Here is an 18,322-nt window from a genome sequence, read left to right as displayed (position 1 = left end):
CAAGTCTGGTTAAGGAAAAAAAAAAATAGTGGTAAGCACTGGGTAAACTAGGGGTAAAACACGTGTAAGATTATAGCATCTAAGTATAGTCTGTGGATATAGGTCTTTTGTTCTCCCTACCTTTCTAAATTTAATGAACTTGTGGTTTCATTTCAATTCATCTTTAGGTCAAATGTATTTCCAAGTATATTCAACATAATAATTAACTCTGGTACATTTTAAATGAAAAAGCACATTATTCACCCCTGTTAATCTAATTTTGGAATGTGATATTACTAGACTGCCATAAAGAAGAATAACCCCAGGAAGTACCTTCGCAGTGTAGGAGATGGAGAGACTGTGGAGTTTGATGTTGTTGAAGGAGAAAAGGTGAGGATGTTTTCTGTGTAAAGGTTTGACTTCAGTCCGGAAATTATGAGTTTTGATGGTGACTCTAATGTAGATGGGTCAGATGACCACAAATACAGGTTCATCAAGCTTTATAGCTTCCCTATTGTGTGCTGGCTGCAGTTAGTGTGCAATCTCTTCAGAGCCGTGATGAACTGATACATTTCAGTCACGTGGTGTGTGTATGCACCCCCTGGCCACAGCAAACCTTTTTTTTTGTTTGTTTTTTAACTGTGAATTTTGTGAATACAGTTATGTCTGATTTCCTTTGAGTGTCACTATCAACTTGTAATGGCTTTTGTAGGGTGCGGAGGCAGCTAATGTCACAGGTCCTGGTGGCGTTCCAGTTCAAGGCAGTAAATATGCAGCCGACCGTAACCATTACAGACGTTATCCACGTCGTAGGGGTCCTCCACGGAACTACCAGCAGAATTACCAGAATAGTGAGAGTGGGGAAAAAAACGAGGGATCAGAGAGTGCTCCAGAAGGCCAGCCCCAACAACGCCGTCCCTACCGCAGGCGGCGGTTCCCACCTTACTACATGCGGAGACCCTATGGGCGTCGACCACAGTATTCCAACCCTCCTGTGCAGGGAGAAGTAATGGAGGTAATGTTATGGGAAAGACATTAACTGTGGAAATCATATAGAATTGATGTGTAATGTATTAGCTTCTCTTTCTCTGAGACTTAAAAGTTTTGAGGACTTTTCTTATGCCTGTCTTTGAGGTTGGTTGTTTTCTTTAAAAATAGTCTTTCTCATAACCACTGTAAAATGAATGTGTGATAATTTTCCTACTTCAGGTAAGGAAACTAAATTTTAAGAATATAGGACCAGTTAACAGTTCTTAATGTAATTAGTACGTCCATTACCTATACTGGATTAAAGGTTAGTGATAATGAATAGAGTGGTGAACTTGGAACCAAGAAAACCTGAGTTCACCTCCTACTTCAGATAATTATGTGACCCTGGGCAAGTCACTTAACCTGCTTCAGTTTCCTCTTCTATAAAATGGGAATAATAATAGCACCTACCTCTTAGGGCAGTGTCAAGGATCAAATGTGATAGTGTATAATAAAAAAACTTTAGAAAATTTAAAGTGCTATGTAAATATTGCCTAAGTGAACTAAGGTACAAGGTGATTTGCATTATACTCTTGCCTCTTTGGAATGATTGGGTTTTAACCTTCCATTACTGGTTTTAGTAGATTTGATGTGCATTTTGGGTTTTGTTTGTTTGTTTTTCAGGGTGCTGACAACCAGGGTGCAGGAGAACAAGGTAGACCAGTGAGACAGAATATGTATCGGGGTTATAGACCACGATTCCGCAGGTATGCTCTCTATTGATGTTTCTTCTGTATTGAAATGCTGCCCCAAGTATATGCCAGGTCATGCTTGTTAGGAACACAGTATTTTCTGAATAAAGCCTTTCCTATATCTGTCTAGGGAAAAATTAATACTTCTTTTGGATTATTTCACTATTAACATATTTCCTTTGATGAGATAGCAAAGTGAAAATTGAATTAAAAGTTTCTTTTATCCTTTGGTTTGTAAGGCTGTACTTTTTGCCTTCTTTTACATTGGTTAAAAACACCTTTATAAACTGGTCGACATTGTTTTACTAAAATAAAACAAAAATGGAAGTTGAAAAAATGGTAAGATTTCTATACCTGAGGCTAGGGTAAGGGTAATAGGCACATACAGATAGTGGGAGGGGGGAAGCCTCTTAATCTGCATTCCCTCACTAAGAGGGAGAGGATATAATTTTCAAATACCTATAACAGCTTAGGTGGCAAATTAAGATGTAGGGTCGATATGATAGTGGATATCCATGAACTGTGGCTTGATGTGAAGACTCAACGAGGAGACTAGTAGCATCTGCCTGGGGTGGGGTGGTGTATGCATACATGTAAAACCCACTAGGAGCTTATTTTCTTAGAAAAAGGCAAGTCTGACACTGCCTGACATTTTTAGAACTCTTGGAATAGCCAGCTACTAGTATTTCTTCTCAGTAGGAATTTGGAGGTGGTAAAGTAGTATTAGCAGGAAAGACTAGTGGAGTTAGCTCAGGAGTGAGTAAGATGGATTACAAACCCTAAGTAATCAACACTAGATAACAAACTAGCTGTTGTTATTCTATTTTTCTCTCTCTGGGGTACGATAATTTGAAAGTATTGGTTCTAAAAAATGTAGTTCTAGACCACTTGTGGCTTTTAAGGATGACCTCAAGTAACTAATATTCTCTACACACCCCTTCCACATTAAGGTTTTATTAGGTGACCACATATTTCTACTTTTTTTTTTTTTTTTTTTTTTTTTTTTTTTGCTATGTATTAACCAAGCCTTTTCCTGGGGTTCCCTGAAGTTTCCCACTCTAAATGAACCAGTTATCCTTCATTCCCTTAGTCTTTATTTCCAAGAAACTTTGAATCAATCTTCCTTTACCTTTGTATCTTTAGCATCTTGCACATAGCAGTCCCTTAATATGTGTTAAGCTGAATTGCCTAGGCTAGTGGTAGACTGCTTGAAGCAGTGAAGGTGATGGTTCCTTGACAGCATGAGACCCCAGAGCATTGTGTCCATGCAGTGTTTGCAGGTGCAGATGGATGGGCTCTTTTCTGGAAAGGTAAGTTCTCTATTGGACTGTGCAATTTAGGTAGTGTTGGGCTTAAATCTTCACCAGGTTATTATATTATATCTAGCTGGTGTAAACACCACAGTCCTTCTTTGTATGAACTTTTAAGCTTTTAGAGAACCAAGTAAGAATTGCAGTTTATGTACCCCTGTGTGCATAGCAGGTACATTACAATGTGTAGAATGTTCTGCTTTCACAAATCCTGTAATAATGTTGGAATGGATTATCGAGCAAAAGCCTCCCCCAAAGATGACCTTTCATTATCAGTACCAGCCCTGAAGTTCTGTCAGCGGTTCTCTTCTTGACTCAGTTTGTTTATTATGAATCTTGGCTTTGGGCTGGTGGAACCTAAAGGCTTTGATAGTTTAAACATAACCATAAAATACTCGTGCAAGTGGTTTGTTTGGGTTTTCCATAAATCCTTCATCCAACTGAAATGGCAGTACCTAATCTCAAATGTCCAAAATTTATATAGCCAAGGGCCCCATAGGTAAGCAAAAGGCTTCTGATAAATAGATGTCTCAAGACATAACTGTTTAGAAGCTGGGCTGTCTGCTTTCCCAAACAACATTTGAGGGGAAGACACAGGAAAGACAGTTTTGCTCTTTTTTGGCAAATATTTCTGTTTCTTTTCTTGCCCCCCCCCCAAAAGCAAAATTATCTAGGGCCATTTATTATAGGAGCAAACCTCACTTCTGAAGGCAGCATTATCCTGTAGCATATCCAATAGTGGAGTTTCATAATGGATGAGTCTGAATTGGTAATCCAGAAAAATTTCAGCTCTCAGGATAATTCACCTGTATAGAACAGCTTGCTCTTTGATGTTGATGTGAGGTACTAGTATATACTTTCTATCAATGTATTAGTGCTTTATTGAATATTAAGCACTTAATTGTAGAAGTAGCAGAGTAGATACATAGAGAGCTACCCCTGGAGTCTGGGAGATCTGGCTTTAGGTCCCACCTATCAGCCAGTTAGCAGTGGTAAGGGAATTTCTTCACCTGAAACTCCTTTCACTGGTGAAATGACAGGCCCAGGTCCCAGTCCCCATTCTATCTATCTCTTCCTGTACTATACACACCCCCTCCTCCAACCCCCAAAAAACAAAACAATTCTTAAAATTCTCTGCCATCAGCAGCATCCTTCGTATGTATGCTGTAGTACTGAGAAATATGTGCTGAAGTCCAAATAGGTTTGTATATCACTATTTTTTAGAGATAGGCATAGATAGAGGGTCTGTGCCACGTTGAGAAATACTGAATCTCAATCACCATAGTCTACTCTCTTAGTTCTTCTACCCTTCTTCCATGCTGGATACAGGTCTCTCGATACAGTTTCCCAAGTCACTCTGCCTCATTCTATCCTGGGGGTGTAGCCAGGTTTTAATAAAGAAGATAACCTCTGAGAGGTGGGTAGCCTCGCAGTATTATGGCCTGGCTTCAAGTTCTTTTCTTGACACTTGCTGACTGTCAGTCAAAACTTTAACCTATATGCCAAGCATTGTACTAAGACTAGGGGTTACAAAGAAAGGTTTAAAAAAAAAAAAAAGTCCCTGCTCCTGAGGAGCTTAACAATCTGTTAGGAGAAACAGTGTGCCAAATACTATACGAAGAAGCTATATATAGGATAAGTTGGTAAAAATAACAGAGAGAAGGCACTAGAATTAATAGAAGATAGGATTTTTATCTGAGACTGAAGGGTAACTTGTGTCACCCTGGGCACATCCTTATCCTCCCAGTGTTCCTGGGCAACTCTCTCAGTTATACCAGAAACTGAATGTGCCAAAAGTGGCATTAATCTGCATCGGTGGAGAAAGTTTCTGCATTGGGAATTCTCTTTTAAAAAAAAAAAAAGCTAAACATGAGCCCAGTTAAAAAAGAAACAAAACCAAGCATCTTTTAAAGTTATCAACTTCTTTGTTTCTGAAAAGATGTTAGGATTAATTTGCCTTTGAAGATGAACTGAGAGTGCTTAAAAACAAAATTCTTTATCTTACCCAGGGTAACACTGAGGTTAATTCAGCCTTGTAGTAGCCAAAAAACCAGATTATTCTCTGGAAAATGGTACTCATCTATATACATCTCTTTCTCTCTCTCTTTCTCTCTCTCTCCTTGTACATACACACACATCTATATAGATAAATACACACAGTCTTAAAGCTGCTGATTAGGCAATGGGTTTTACTCTTGGTTGTGTAATAATAACCTGACCCTTGAACTTTGGGACTCTTTTTTGGACTAATTTAACCTGAATTTGACTTTTTTTTTTTCTTGGATAGATAGAGGTCAAGGGCTAAAATGATAGAACTGTCTTTTTATAACAGTTTGAAAGAAATGTATCCTTTGATCCGTGTAATCACTGTATGAATTATTTAAATAAGCCCTTTATTTTGTCTTCTCCCCTTGGCATTCTGGCTGTCCGTCAGCGTGGTGCAGTGGAAAGGGCACTGGGTTGGAGGTAAGACTGGGCTCAGTCCTGGATTTACCACTACCTGTGGGGCCTTGAGTAGAGCACTTAGCCTCTAGGTCTCATTTTTCTCATCTGTAAAATGAGGGCTCTGAATCTATATGACCTTTTAAGCTTAGCTCTAAATGCTAACCACTGTTTGTTCCAAAGAAAATTCAGAGAGAAAAAGGGTGAAATTAAGACTAATCATTAAAATTTGGATTTGTTTTTTGTATATATGTCTCCATTGGTGGGTATTGGCCACGTATCAAGTCATTGCCATGATGTTAACCCATTTAGTCTTTTTTTTTTTTTTTTAATCCTTTGGAGGACTTGAATCCATGATTTATATATCTCATTCCTTACTGTCTTTGTACTGCTGTTCGATCTGAAATTTTCCCTCTTTAACAGAAAAGGGGAGAGAAAAGGAATAAGCATTTAGATAGTGCCTACTATGTGCCAAGCACTTTGTAGATATCTCATTTAATCCTCACAAGTCCCTGAGGGGTATGTACTGTTACTATCCCCATTTTCCAATTGAGAAAACTGAAGCACACAGCAACTAAGTGACTTAAACCCAGAATCATACAGCTAGTAAGTATCTGAGACTGGATTTGAACTCTGATCTAGTATCTGAGACTGGATTTGAACTGGGATCTTGCTGACCCCACGCTCTGTAATCTATCCACTGCTGCCTAGTTGAAACAAGAAGATAATGTCTAAAACTTGAACCCTGAGAGAATGAGTAGAGATAAGTACTGAAGTACCTTTGAAGAAATTAACTTTATTTACCTTGCGGTGGGGCGCACTGAATGACAGCCTTTGTACTTTTTTTCCCCTTTACCCTTGGATGTAGAAATAAAACCACTCAGTGAGGCAGTTTCCCGTTGCTGACATTCCCAACAAGCATCCAAATTAATTCTAAGTGGGTATCTCCTTGTTTCCATAGCCCAGGTATGATCCCAGATGGCACAGAAATTGCTCCATACTGACTTTTCTCAGAGAGAAATTATGAATCTCTAAGTCCCAGCAGATGTATGAAAAAGATCCCCTGTCACAGCTGTTCCCTGGTGGTTTTTGCAGTCAGGACTACAGTGGAAAGCTAACATCTTTTTGGTGTCTAAGGTAGCTCATCAGAAGCCTTGGGGAAAGGTAAGGGATAGGCTTTCTGAAGTTGAAGTCCCAGACTCCATGGTGATTGTCAAATCCTTCCTGGCTTGATCAGATGAATCATTCTTTATGAGCCATTCATTAAGGTAAGGAAAAATGTGAATATCTATACTATATAGATGAGCCCCTGAAGCAACAAGTCTTATTAGTATGTTAATATGGGAGGGGCCAAGAGGTTCAGACTTGAAGATGGATCCTAGTTTCTCCAGGGAAACTGCTTTTGCTAGATATAGGACACATCTTCTTGGTCTGTGGGAAATACCTCATTCTGAGATTTATAACATTAGGGTGCCATGAGTTTTGGGGGAGTAACACTGAGGAAAAACAAATATTTAATTTTCCTTGTTCCGCCTTCCTTTTAAAAGTGGCCAAAAAGTTTGATCCTTTATCCTGGTGGCCTGTGACTATCTCAGGATCACACTTTGATCAAGCCTGCTTTTCAGATAGTGTTAATAACAGAAGAGAATTTCTTCTGGGTCATCTGAAAATTTAAAGGTTAATGTTAAAGAGATGAATTTTTGCTACATACTCTCAATTTTTAGTTCACAGTTTCAGGAAAAGGAGTAAAACAAAGTCCATGAAGTTAACAGTGTTTCCCATCAGTGAGCAGATAAGGTTTGCCAGGTAGTCAGGATCTAGAAACTCTTAGCTTTAGTGTGTGTATCTCCTTTTTTGTAAGTCCGTTTTCCCCGTCCTGATCTTAAAGTCCCCCATCATCTGAATTTGCCTTACCTATTGACTTTTCCTTCCCATTCATTGCCTTCTGTTCCTATTGGTCAGTCTTTGTTTTCTCATGAATAAGCTGTACTTAATTTTTAAAGTACATTAAACTACAGAGCATATAAAAATTGACTGTATTTTAATAGGACTTCTCTGTTAAAGTTAAACTATGCTGTTGGGGCAGTGATTTAATCAGCAAGCATTTATTAAATGTCTTCTTATGGTAGGCACTTACTAGATACATAGAAAAAAGCGACACGATTTGCTCTCAGAGAATTTTTGTTTTTCTGTCTTGGAGACTTGGATATATGTCTAAGTATGCAAGTATATTATACGAGAATACAATGTAAATAATGTAAGAATAAATGCAGAGTAACTAGGGAAGGAGAAAACTAGCAGTTGGATTCAAGAAAGAATTCATCTAGAAAATAGACTTGGCTTTAGCCAAGTTTGAGTCTTGAAGGAAGTAAGGGATTCTCTGAAGTGAAAGTGAGGTTAGACTGAATGCCAAGCAAAGGGAGTGGCCAGTGCACAAGCATGGAGCTGAGAATATATTACGTGTGAGAAGTCAGAGAAGGCCACTTTGGTGACCAGAATGTGAAGGGCTTTAAAAATCAAGCAAGTTCATATTTTATCCTAGAAGCAATACTGAAATACATTGAATAGGGGAGTAATGTGATCAAATCTACTCTTAAGGAAAGATAACATTCTGCAGACAGATGAAATGTCTCATGTCCTATATATTCTTGAATAATGATCAAAATGGGAAATTAAAACATCCCTCTCTATCTTAATATGACCATAGTTTGAGTATTTCTCCTTGGTGAAATACTAACAGGATCTATTTGAGATATAGAGTATTTCTTGTAGCAAGCGTATTTTTTGGTCACCAGACAGAATCCTAGAAGCCTAAAGCTGAAAGAGGACTTTTAGTCTCATTTTATTGTTTGATGGCTGAATCCCTGCTACAGTATTCTTAAAGTGGTTGTCTCACTTACACTTGAATACTTGCAATGATATAAACTCACATGAGTGTATTCCTTTCTATTTTTAGTCCTCACCAGTTGGGGGTGAAAGTAACAGTATCATAAAAGGATTTCAGAGTCAGTCTGCAGTTTTGCTTCATAAACTTGTGAGAAGCAGGAAAATGAGCATTTGACTGGGAGTTGGAGATACATTTTTCTTTTTTAAATGTCATTAGTTATAATACTGCAAGTCATTTAAATTCTAAACCTGTTTCCTCCATAAAATGAGGAGGTTGTGCTACATGCCATGGTGCTATATTTTCATATGAATTATAAAGATAATAGTTTGATTTGATATTGAAAAACTCTGAATCTTTCATATTTGGTATACTGTTCAAGACTTGGGTAAATTTTGGCAAACTGTCCCAGCCTTGAGATTGTACAGACATTAGTGTCATTGTTTTTGCCTATAAAAGAGGAATACACAATAGACTTAGGACATACTCAAAGGGAGAGGGCCTCTTGTCCTACACAGGTCTCCAGATGGCCTGTATCCTTTCTTTACTCTCTTTTCTTCCCCATCTTCACCAGTAAAGCTGGTTATGTATTTTGTGAAGTATGCTTGCCCAGGGTAGCCTTTTTATGAGATACTTCTGAAAATGTTTTCACTAACAATGAATGATAGCCTTGGAAAAATCATTATTTTCCTTCAAACCCTTTGGACAAAAATTGAAATGAATTTGAGAAAGTCAGCATGTAGCTGACTGTTGGAGCTAGATCTGTCTTTATGAGTTTCAGTGGCTGTCTCTTACCATAGGATAAGGATGGACCAAGTAAGTGATCGCCTTTAGCAAAAATATTAGGTTTTTACTCTGTAGAGATTAGGGAGACACAGAATGTGGATAAGATGGAATTTGGTATAGGAGAGGACACTGACAGGTAACCGATACATGTTATTACATGGTGACAGGGCATTAATTCTTGCATGTCTAGCTGTGTGTTTGGAGAAGCTCATTAGGAAGGTGGGATCAGAGTGATTTAATTCGTAAAGGATTTTGCAATAAGGTATTTTTAAGAGTTGAAAAATGGAATGTGATGCAAAATCTTCATGGAGAAAATAGCATTTGGGTTGGATATGTTCAAGAAGTGAAGAAAGGGAAGTGATAAAATCATACTGTGAACAAATGAGCCGAGTACAGTATGATCGAGAAGCAGGCTATCATCCATTTTGATTAGAGTTTGGCGGATGAAATGAGATAAGCTTGGAAAAGGTAGGGAACCAGATTCTGAGGGGCTGTTGTTCAATAAACAGATTTTTGCTCAGAAGTGTAACGTGACTAGCTCGACTAATGTTTCATGTGTAGATCTACACACTTCTTCTTCAGAAGAAGTTCATATTGGGAGGAAGGATGTATTGGTTTGGGAGTGTGTTGAATGGAAAATAAATGTAGAGATATGGGTAAATGCAAGGAACAACCAAGGTTATTATTGCCTTAACCTGTAGAAAGCCAAAGAGTGAAATGGTAATGCTTTTGATAAATAGTATGTTTATGGTGGTATACTGTTCCTAAAACATAGGCTGTGTTTTGTAGAGCCTGCTGTGTGAGGTCCATGGTATGGAGTCATCATGGCATATGAGTTGGAAAGTGATGTCTCTCTAAAATCACAGGTGACTAGGAGAAGAGGAGAAAAGAGAACATTGGCTAGGATTTATAGGACAATGACCATACAATAGAAATATCTAAGTTGGACAAATTGTTATATCATTAAAGCATAATTATTTTGTAAGTAATTTTGTAAAAACATAAAAGAAAGGGACTCCTGAATGTTTGACATTTTATTTTGAGATACGGTCTTGATCTTAACTGTTGAATCACTTCTTTGTCAGTTCAAAAGACTAGTTGGTCAAGTCTTTGGGAAGGGAGAGCATTTTAGAAAATATTGTAAGTTTCAGCAAAGAGTGTCATCAGTAATGTGGAGGATATCTATTAACTATATTGAGTAGGCTCCAGTAAACTATTGAGGCCTGAAATATGAAGAACCTAAATTGTGTGGTTTGATAGTGGAATGAAGCTGATACACACGAAAGAAGTTAAAAGCAAGAGGTCAAATGAAACATAAATGATGTTGAATTTGATGAGAGGGTTTAGAGAAGAAAGCTTAGGGATTTGAAAGAATGTGAAAGGGCTCTGTTAAGTACAGGGTACTAACTAGCCAAATTCTTGGGTGTCTGATTAGATATTACAGTTTTGTGGTTCTGTTCTCGAGCATTCATAAGCTCCTTGCTTTTTACTTCCCTTTCCTGTTTTATTCTTCTCATCTCCCCTTCTTCCCCCCCACCCCCCAGTTCCTACCCTATGTTGATGAAATTCACATTGGAGACAGTTGGGGCTTTCAGAACTGGGGTGTGGCTGGGTTATATATTGGATTTGTATACCTTTTTTTCCCCCTCTAGTAAGTCATCACTGCTGCAGAGGGAAATGTGTTATAGAAAGCAATGTAAAAGTTCTGAACTCAAGGGTCGGATTTATATGACAGGGAGAAAAGTGTGGTGGTACCTCTGAGTGGAAAATGGCATTTCATACTTGAGGAATAATAACCTTCAAAAGGTAGCCAGGAAGATGATGAAATGGTGTACTAATGAAATTTCTGGTGACTCTTAAGGTGTATCTGATTGAACCCAGGATGATTACATTCAGAGTTACTTCCATAGCAGATTTATTTACCTTTAGTAGTGTTTTCCCTAGTTCTTAACCTTCCTCTGTCTTCATGGTTTCTGCCTTATATACAGTCCCCAAAGAAAAATATGCTTGATTCACCACCACTGTCATTCCCCTACCCTCTTCTTCCAGCATATTGTGTGGCTTTGTCAAGTTAAGTTCAGCATTCTGTGTAGTGTAGCTAGAGATTGTTTTCAGAAGGTGGAATTTAATAGGGTTACCATTTCTCTAGGTCTGGCGGCAGTGTTCATCTATGTTTTCTCCATACCACATCTGTTGTAGTAGAATTGATCTGGGTCAGGTCCAATGCAACTGCTCTAATCTCTCATATTAAAGCTGGTTTTTCTCCCCCCTGAAATTGAAGGCTAGGATGCTTTCCATGGCTAGGGCAGTTCCATGCAAGTCACAGTTGGGAAAAAGTAGGATATTTTTTCTTCAAAGAAATGCTGAAGGTATGATATGAAAGTGTTTAATCTCATTGAGAAATTAAGAGAGGATTAGTAGAAAATTGAAATCAGTTAAGTTAAATTGGGTATGTAAAATGACGAAAGAATTGAACCTAAAATACTGGATTTATCGACTTTTCTCTAGGACCTAGCCTCCTGTCATACTTGACTCACTTTGGGATGGTTTGAACTAAATTGGTTGCATACTTCCAACTGTTACTAACTTGATTTCAGGGGCCCTCCTCGTCAAAGACAGCCTAGAGAGGAAGGTAACGAAGAAGACAAAGAGAACCAAGGAGATGAGACCCAGGGTCAGCAGCCACCTCAACGTCGGTACCGCCGTAACTTCAATTACCGACGCAGACGCCCAGAGAACCCTAAACCACAAGATGGCAAAGAGACAAAAGCAGCCGAACCACCAGCTGAGAATACGTCCGCTCCCGAGGCTGAGCAGGGCGGGGCTGAGTAAATGCCGGCTTACCATCTCTACCATCATCCGGGTAATTGTTTTGGTGCTTCTGGAAATCTGAGCATAGCAAAGAACCAACCTTGCAAATTGAGTTGGCTCCATTTTTGAAGTTTGGTCAGGTAGTCTCCTATGTAGTTTCCCTCAGTATATTAGATTTTGATTTTAAATAATTTGTGTTGCTTAAAAAATTAAGAAAAGCATTTACTATTCTATTTGTAAAGCTGATGAGATACTAAAGCTTAGTAATTCCTATTTTTTTGTTTTTGTGTATGCTGATGGGAGACCCAGTTGCTAATTTGGATAGCAAGACATGACTTTAAGGAAAATGTTAAAACTGTGAGTGTATGGTTCCTTGAAGTACCTTACGCACCATGGATTCTGTGGGGTTGCATCTTTCCATTGTTTTGTTGCCTTACCGTGGATCTGGTTGTACTGTTGGTGAAATGGTGACCTGGGTGACTTTGTCGCTGTAATATCCCTTGAAAACAGCATTCTAAAGGGGATTTTACTGCTTCATTCTCTTCTCATTATAAATGGGGAAATAAGGCATTTGGTCTGGTGAGAAAGGTGACCTAGCATGATGTGTGGGCCTCCATTTTTGCCATGAACTTATCCTCTGAGGCTACTCTTAAAAAGATTGTTCTCTAGTGGAGAGAACATTGTGGAGCAAAGGCATTAGGAAACAAATGACCTGCAGCTTTCTCTTAGAGGATGTTCAGATAACAGTCTAAGGTGCGATTGGGCTGGGATGAGGGGTGGACTTTATCAGTGTGATGTTCTCAGAGGCCTGCATAATCTGACATTTGTTTCTTCTTTTCTAGTTTAGTCATCATACAAGAAGAAAGAATATGAAATTCCAGCAATAATAAGAAATGAACAAAAGATTGGAACGGAAGACCTAAGTGCTTGCTTTTTGCTGTTGACCAGATAACTAGAACTCTCTGCATAATCTATGCAGCATGGGGTTTTTATTATTTTTACCTAAAGAAGTCTCTTTTTGGGAATGACAAACATGTTTTTTAAAAAGCCTGGTTTTCTCAATACACCTTTAAAGGTTTTTAAATTGTTTCATATCTGGTCAAGTTGAGATTTTTAAGAACCTCATTTTTAATTTGTATAAAAGTACACCTGATTTTTTCAAAAATCCACAAACTGCAAGCACCTGTTAATAAAGGTCTTTAAATAATTCTCTGTCCATGTCTCTGGCTTCTTCTAATGGTGTTGATGCAGTTGTTCACAGTTTATGTGTTGGCTGTATCAAGTTGTGTGGCAAATGGCTCCTTCAGGCCATTGCTCAGGCGTAGGAGGTCTTACCCTGGTAAAATTCTTAAATATTTTGATAACTCTATTTTAATATAATTGCTTTCTTTTGTAATTCCATTTATTTTATGCACTTAAAAACATTCTGAGACAGGTGTGTGGGGGGTGCAGAGGGAGGGAGGGTCTCCCTGACACAGCTACTCTTTTCAGTCTTGCTTTTTTCCCTATGGAATAATGATAATTGATCCACCAACATATTGAAATCTATCAATGATATTGGAAAATGACTGGTCAACACAAAATTGTATAAGGAATCATATTTTTTCAAATAGTTGTTTGGGGGGGCAGCTAGGTGGTGTAGTGGATAGAGCACTGGCCCTAAAGTGAGGAGGACCTGAGGTCAAATCCGGCCTCAGACCAAACACTTGACACTTATTAGCTGTGTGACCCTGTGCAAGTCACTTAACCCCAATTGCCTTAAAAAAAAAAGTTTGGGGTGGGGGGAAATCTGAGGATCAGTTTTTTTTAATAACCCGAGTCCCCAAAGTCTGTAAACCATGCAGAGAGAGAGAGAGATCTTACTCATTTTTGATTAGTCTGGGTTTTGGTGTCCACGTTTTTTGTTCAGTCATTTCAGTTGTGTTCTACTCTGGGGCTTTGTTGGCGAGGATACTGGAGTGATTTGCTGTTTCTGTCTTCAGCTTATTTTGTAGGTGAGGTAACTTGAGGTAGACACAGTTAAGTGACTTGCCCAGGGGTCACACAGCTATTAAGTGTCTGAGTCCTAATTTGTACTCCAGTCTAGTCCAGTGTTCTATCCACTGCACCACCTAACTGCCTCTAACCTTGGTAGTTAAGTGTATATCTTTTCCTACACTGTGTCTGGATCCTCATCATGTTGTTGATAGAATACATCGGAGAACGCCAGTAAGATGGAGTTTCATCCGATGACTGCTGATGGCTTTGAGTAGTATTTTAAATAACGTTGAAATTCAAAAAATGGAATCACAAAATGAATTGAATCTCAGTCCTTACACCTCTCCTTCACCCCCTGTCCTAAAGCAAAGTCATTTTGTATGACTTATGGGTGGCAAAAGCATACTGTAAATAGCCAGTAAGCCTTTAGCCTATATGGTGGTCAAAGAAAATTTAATTTAATCATGGTTAATAGAAGCATGGTGTTCTGCGTGAGAGGAGATAATCTCTTCCTTACGTCAGAAGCATTCAGTTTTAGGTGCTGTGATTTAGGGAGGCCATCTGGAGGTGAGTGACCCAGGATAAGGGGAATGATTGGTTATGGGAGGACTGGGGGGAAGGAAAGGACATAATCACTATCTTCAAATCTATTTGAAGGACTGTCTTAAAGAGAAATTGAATTATGTTATTTTGGTGCGGAAAGAGTTTCAGGAGCAGATAGGACCCATGTCAGGTGATGAGTTCCCCATTGCTAGATGACCACTGTCAGGTATAAAGGATATTGTGGCTCAAGTATTGGTTGGACTAGACCTGATTGAGGTTCCAACCTAATTCCATGATTTTACAACTAGATTTGTAATTTCCAGCTCCAGTATTCTGTGACTGAATCTTACCATTTGCACGTAATGGCTTCTTTGTGCATTTTCTTTTCATTGCATCTAAAGTTGTTTGTTTTTCATTATGGTGGGGCTGCAAGAGGCACATTGGAAGAAACTCTTTTACCTATCTGTATTGTTGGTAGCAGTAAAAATACTTAGAAAACTTCAAGGCCTCAGTGGTTGCTTTAAGAGTTAGAGGAGGGGCATCTAGGTGGCACAGTAGATAGAGCATCAGCCCTGGAGTCAAGAGGACCTGAGTTCAAATGTGACCTCGTTAACATTCACTAGCTGCGTGGCCCTGGGCAAGTCATTTAACCTCAATTGCCTCACCAAAAAAAAAAAAAAATTGGAGAGGGAGGGTTCCTAGGATGATTTTCTGTTCTATGTGAGACCAAAGGAGGGAAGGAGAGAAATCCTGATCAGTGGAAAATTTGGATAGCAGCTAAGTCATTGGAAGAGTTAAAGGTGACTGACTGCTGGAGGCCACACTCTCCATTAACATGGAGCTAGGGGATTGTCCCAATTCCGAGGGCTTATTCCTAATGTCCCACGGTGAACACACTGGACCTGCCAACAGCTCAATGGATAGCTGTCTTGAAATGTCCACCATGTGATTTCTAAGAATGTTTTCTATAGGGAAATGCAACCTTGGTTCCAAATCAGCCAGACACCTGTTGGATTGTGTGGAGGTAGTATGGTGAAGTGGAGAGAATGCTGGATTTTGCATCAGGAATTCTAGGTTCATTTCTGCCACTTTCTGCCATGTATGACTTGTGTCACTTGCAGGTGACACAGTGGCTAAAATGCTGGGCCGGAGTCATGAAGACCTGAGTTCAAATATAGTCTCACTCATTCACTTTGTGACCTTGGGCAAGTCAATTTCTGTTTGCTTCAATTTCCTCATCTATAAAATGGGGATAATGGCACCTATCTCCCAAGGGCTGCAAGGATGAAATGAGATATTTGGAAAATGCTTAACACAGTGCCTGGCATGTGGTAGGCAACATGCAAATGTTAGCTGTGAGTGGTAATCTGGGTCTCTAAAATGGTGGTAATGCTTGGACTGCTGACCACACGAGGTGGTTGTGAGGAGAGCACTTTATGATGCATGAGATATTTTTTTTTCCTTTTGTTGATAGGAAACAAGTTTTCCATGGTTTCTCAGACTTCTGCCTTCACACTGACTGGTTGACTGGTCTTGGGAATGGGAATGACATGCGTGCTTAACCATTTTGAGTATATACCAAGGTGGTCTGCAGGGTCCTGTCATGGAGAACAAGTTCAGTTTATAAAAATGAAGCATCTACAATGGGCAAGGCTTTCGAAGGCCTTAACGCAGTAATACCACCAACCCTTAAAGGAATTGCTACAGAAGCTAATGGAGGAAGCCATGCCAATAATTCCTGGCACTGACCGTTTCCCCAAAAATCAGGTAGAGACAGTTCAACCTACTCAGTACCAAGCAGACTAACCTTATTTCCTTTTTTGATAAGGAAAAGACAGAGTGATGTGGGATAAATAATTGCCATTAAGCTAGCTTCATTACCATACATGGCCAGACAAGCATTTAATGCCCACTATGTGTGGTATCCAGATAAAAGTGAGACAGCCCCTGGCCTCCAGCCTGTTTTTTTACAAGAGTGGGACCATTATAACCAATAAGTGAAGTGGTCAGGGTGAAGGTGTGCACCACCCACTGTGACAATAATGAAGGACTTGGGTAGCACCTGAGCTCTGTTTAAAAGGGAGCTAGAGGGAGCCAGAGATTTTAAAAGGTGTCGGGAGGAACAGCGTTCTAGGCCTGGGGCAGGTGGGGCATGGGATGGTTTGTGTAATGCCAATGAAAGGACAGGATGCCTTAGTTATTCTATAGTGACACATAGGGGGAAACAAGTAGACTAGATTGGCTGGAGTATAGAGTATGGAATAAATGTAATGAGCCTTGTAAAGAAGGCTGGGACCAGATTGTTGTGAGCAGTAAATGTGCCAAACAGGCAGGTGCTTGTGTTTTTCCTTAGGGTGGAGAGACTGTGATTAGACCTCTGCTATAGAACTGTCCATTTGGTAGCAGCTAGAAGAGAATGTATTGGAGACATACTGAGGCAAACAAGTGAAGTGACTTACTCAGGGTCACACAGTGTCTGAGGCTAGATTTGAACTCTGGTCTTCCCAACTCCAGGCCCCAGCATTCTGTCCGCTGTGCCACCAGGCTGCCTCATTGAATATGGTCAAAGAATATGACCAAACAGTTCTTCAGAGAAGGATTATTAACTGTCATATGCAAGATTGCTCCAAATCATTAATAAGACAGATGCAAATAAAAATAACTCACCTCACACCCAGCAACTTGGCAAAAATAACAAAATATGGAAACAGTCCAGTGTTAGAGGGACTATGGCATAGGCATGCTGATACACACCATTGGTGGAACTGTGAGTGGTCCAAGGATTCCAGAATTACCCTTTTTTAAAAAAGTGACTAAACTTTCCATACTATTTGACTTTGAGATCCCACCACTAAGCATAAACCCAGAGGAGGTCAAAGACTGAAGAGAATATCCCAAATGTGCTAAAATATTCATAGCAATGCTGTGGTAGCAAAGAACTTAAAACAAAGTTAATGCCCATTGACTTGGTAACGATTTGACAAATTTTGGTACAGGAATATTAGTAATATTATTGTGCTTTAAATGATAAATAAGAAAATTTACAAAATCTTGGAAAAACATGAAGTTAGCTACTCTGATCAATATAATAATCCAAGACAATTCCAAAAGACTCAGAGTGAAAAAATGGATATAATCATCAGAGATTTGGTGTTCAGAGAAACCACTTGACCTTCAAGATAGTGTTGTGCCTCCATGGACAGCATCCTGCCACGTGAGAAAGGGGACCAGACTTCGCTGGGCCACCTGACCTCCTTATAACTGTACATTTGGTAGCAGCTAGAAGAGACTTGTGTTAGAGACATACTGAGGTTCTAAGGTTAGGTGACATGGATCCAGAGAGGATATTTCATGGCAAATAGGAAAAACTCATCATGAAGAGGGCAAGAGTGGTAATGAACTATATAACCAGGGACATGGTAAAATTTCTGGATAATACTCTTTGCTGCAGGAATTGATCTGTAGGGTCAAGATCTACAAGATCATAACATAGAAACTGTTTAGTAACAGAGTTCTAAATAGGTACCCTAGAATAGTGGTATCAAACTCATAGAAACAGATCCTTTCAGGCCATGTATGGACTTAGAAAACCACAAATTAACATTATCTATGTTGTATTATATTTTTAATGTATTTATAAAAAAATTTTAATCTGGTTCAGCGGCACTGTCTTAGTAGCTTTAATTCCAAGAGAAACATAAAAACTAAAGGAAGAATAAATGAGGATGAGGACCATGAACCAAAGAGTAAAAGTTTAAAATAGAAAGAAAGGGAAGAGAATTAATGACAAAGATGAGGGAAAGAAATCTTTTCTTAGAAAAATTGCAGAAAAAAATTAAAAAACCTAATAAAGGAAATTTGAGGAGAGG

At 39.1% G+C, this 18,322-nt stretch overlaps 1 protein-coding gene across 2 annotated transcripts in view; it reads left to right on the top strand.

Moving 5' to 3' along the window:
* YBX1 (Y-box binding protein 1) overlaps positions 1-13,141 on the top strand; it is a 30,576-nt gene extending 17,435 nt beyond the window's left edge. Inside the window, exons 4-8 of one of the 2 annotated variants that reach the window (XM_027864396.1) lie at positions 280-369; positions 692-994; positions 1,633-1,715; positions 11,720-11,985; positions 12,781-13,141. In XM_027864396.1, the coding sequence (XP_027720197.1) occupies positions 280-369; positions 692-994; positions 1,633-1,715; positions 11,720-11,954 (711 nt within the window). In that variant the 3' untranslated portion in view covers positions 11,955-11,985; positions 12,781-13,141. Of the gene's footprint in view, positions 1-279; positions 370-691; positions 995-1,632; positions 1,716-11,719; positions 11,986-12,775 lie in introns of both variants that reach the window. The other variant, XM_027864395.1, reaches the window with a different exon arrangement.
* Positions 13,142-18,322: the final 5,181 nt, after the last annotated feature.

This window comes from Vombatus ursinus, unplaced genomic scaffold (assembly GCF_900497805.2).
Source record: "Vombatus ursinus unplaced genomic scaffold, bare-nosed wombat genome assembly UNPS02014775.1, whole genome shotgun sequence".
In the NCBI taxonomy this organism is placed as follows: domain Eukaryota; kingdom Metazoa; phylum Chordata; class Mammalia; order Diprotodontia; family Vombatidae; genus Vombatus; species Vombatus ursinus.
Note: the sequence above shows the minus strand (reverse complement) of the source record. Positions and strands in the feature narration are given on the sequence as shown.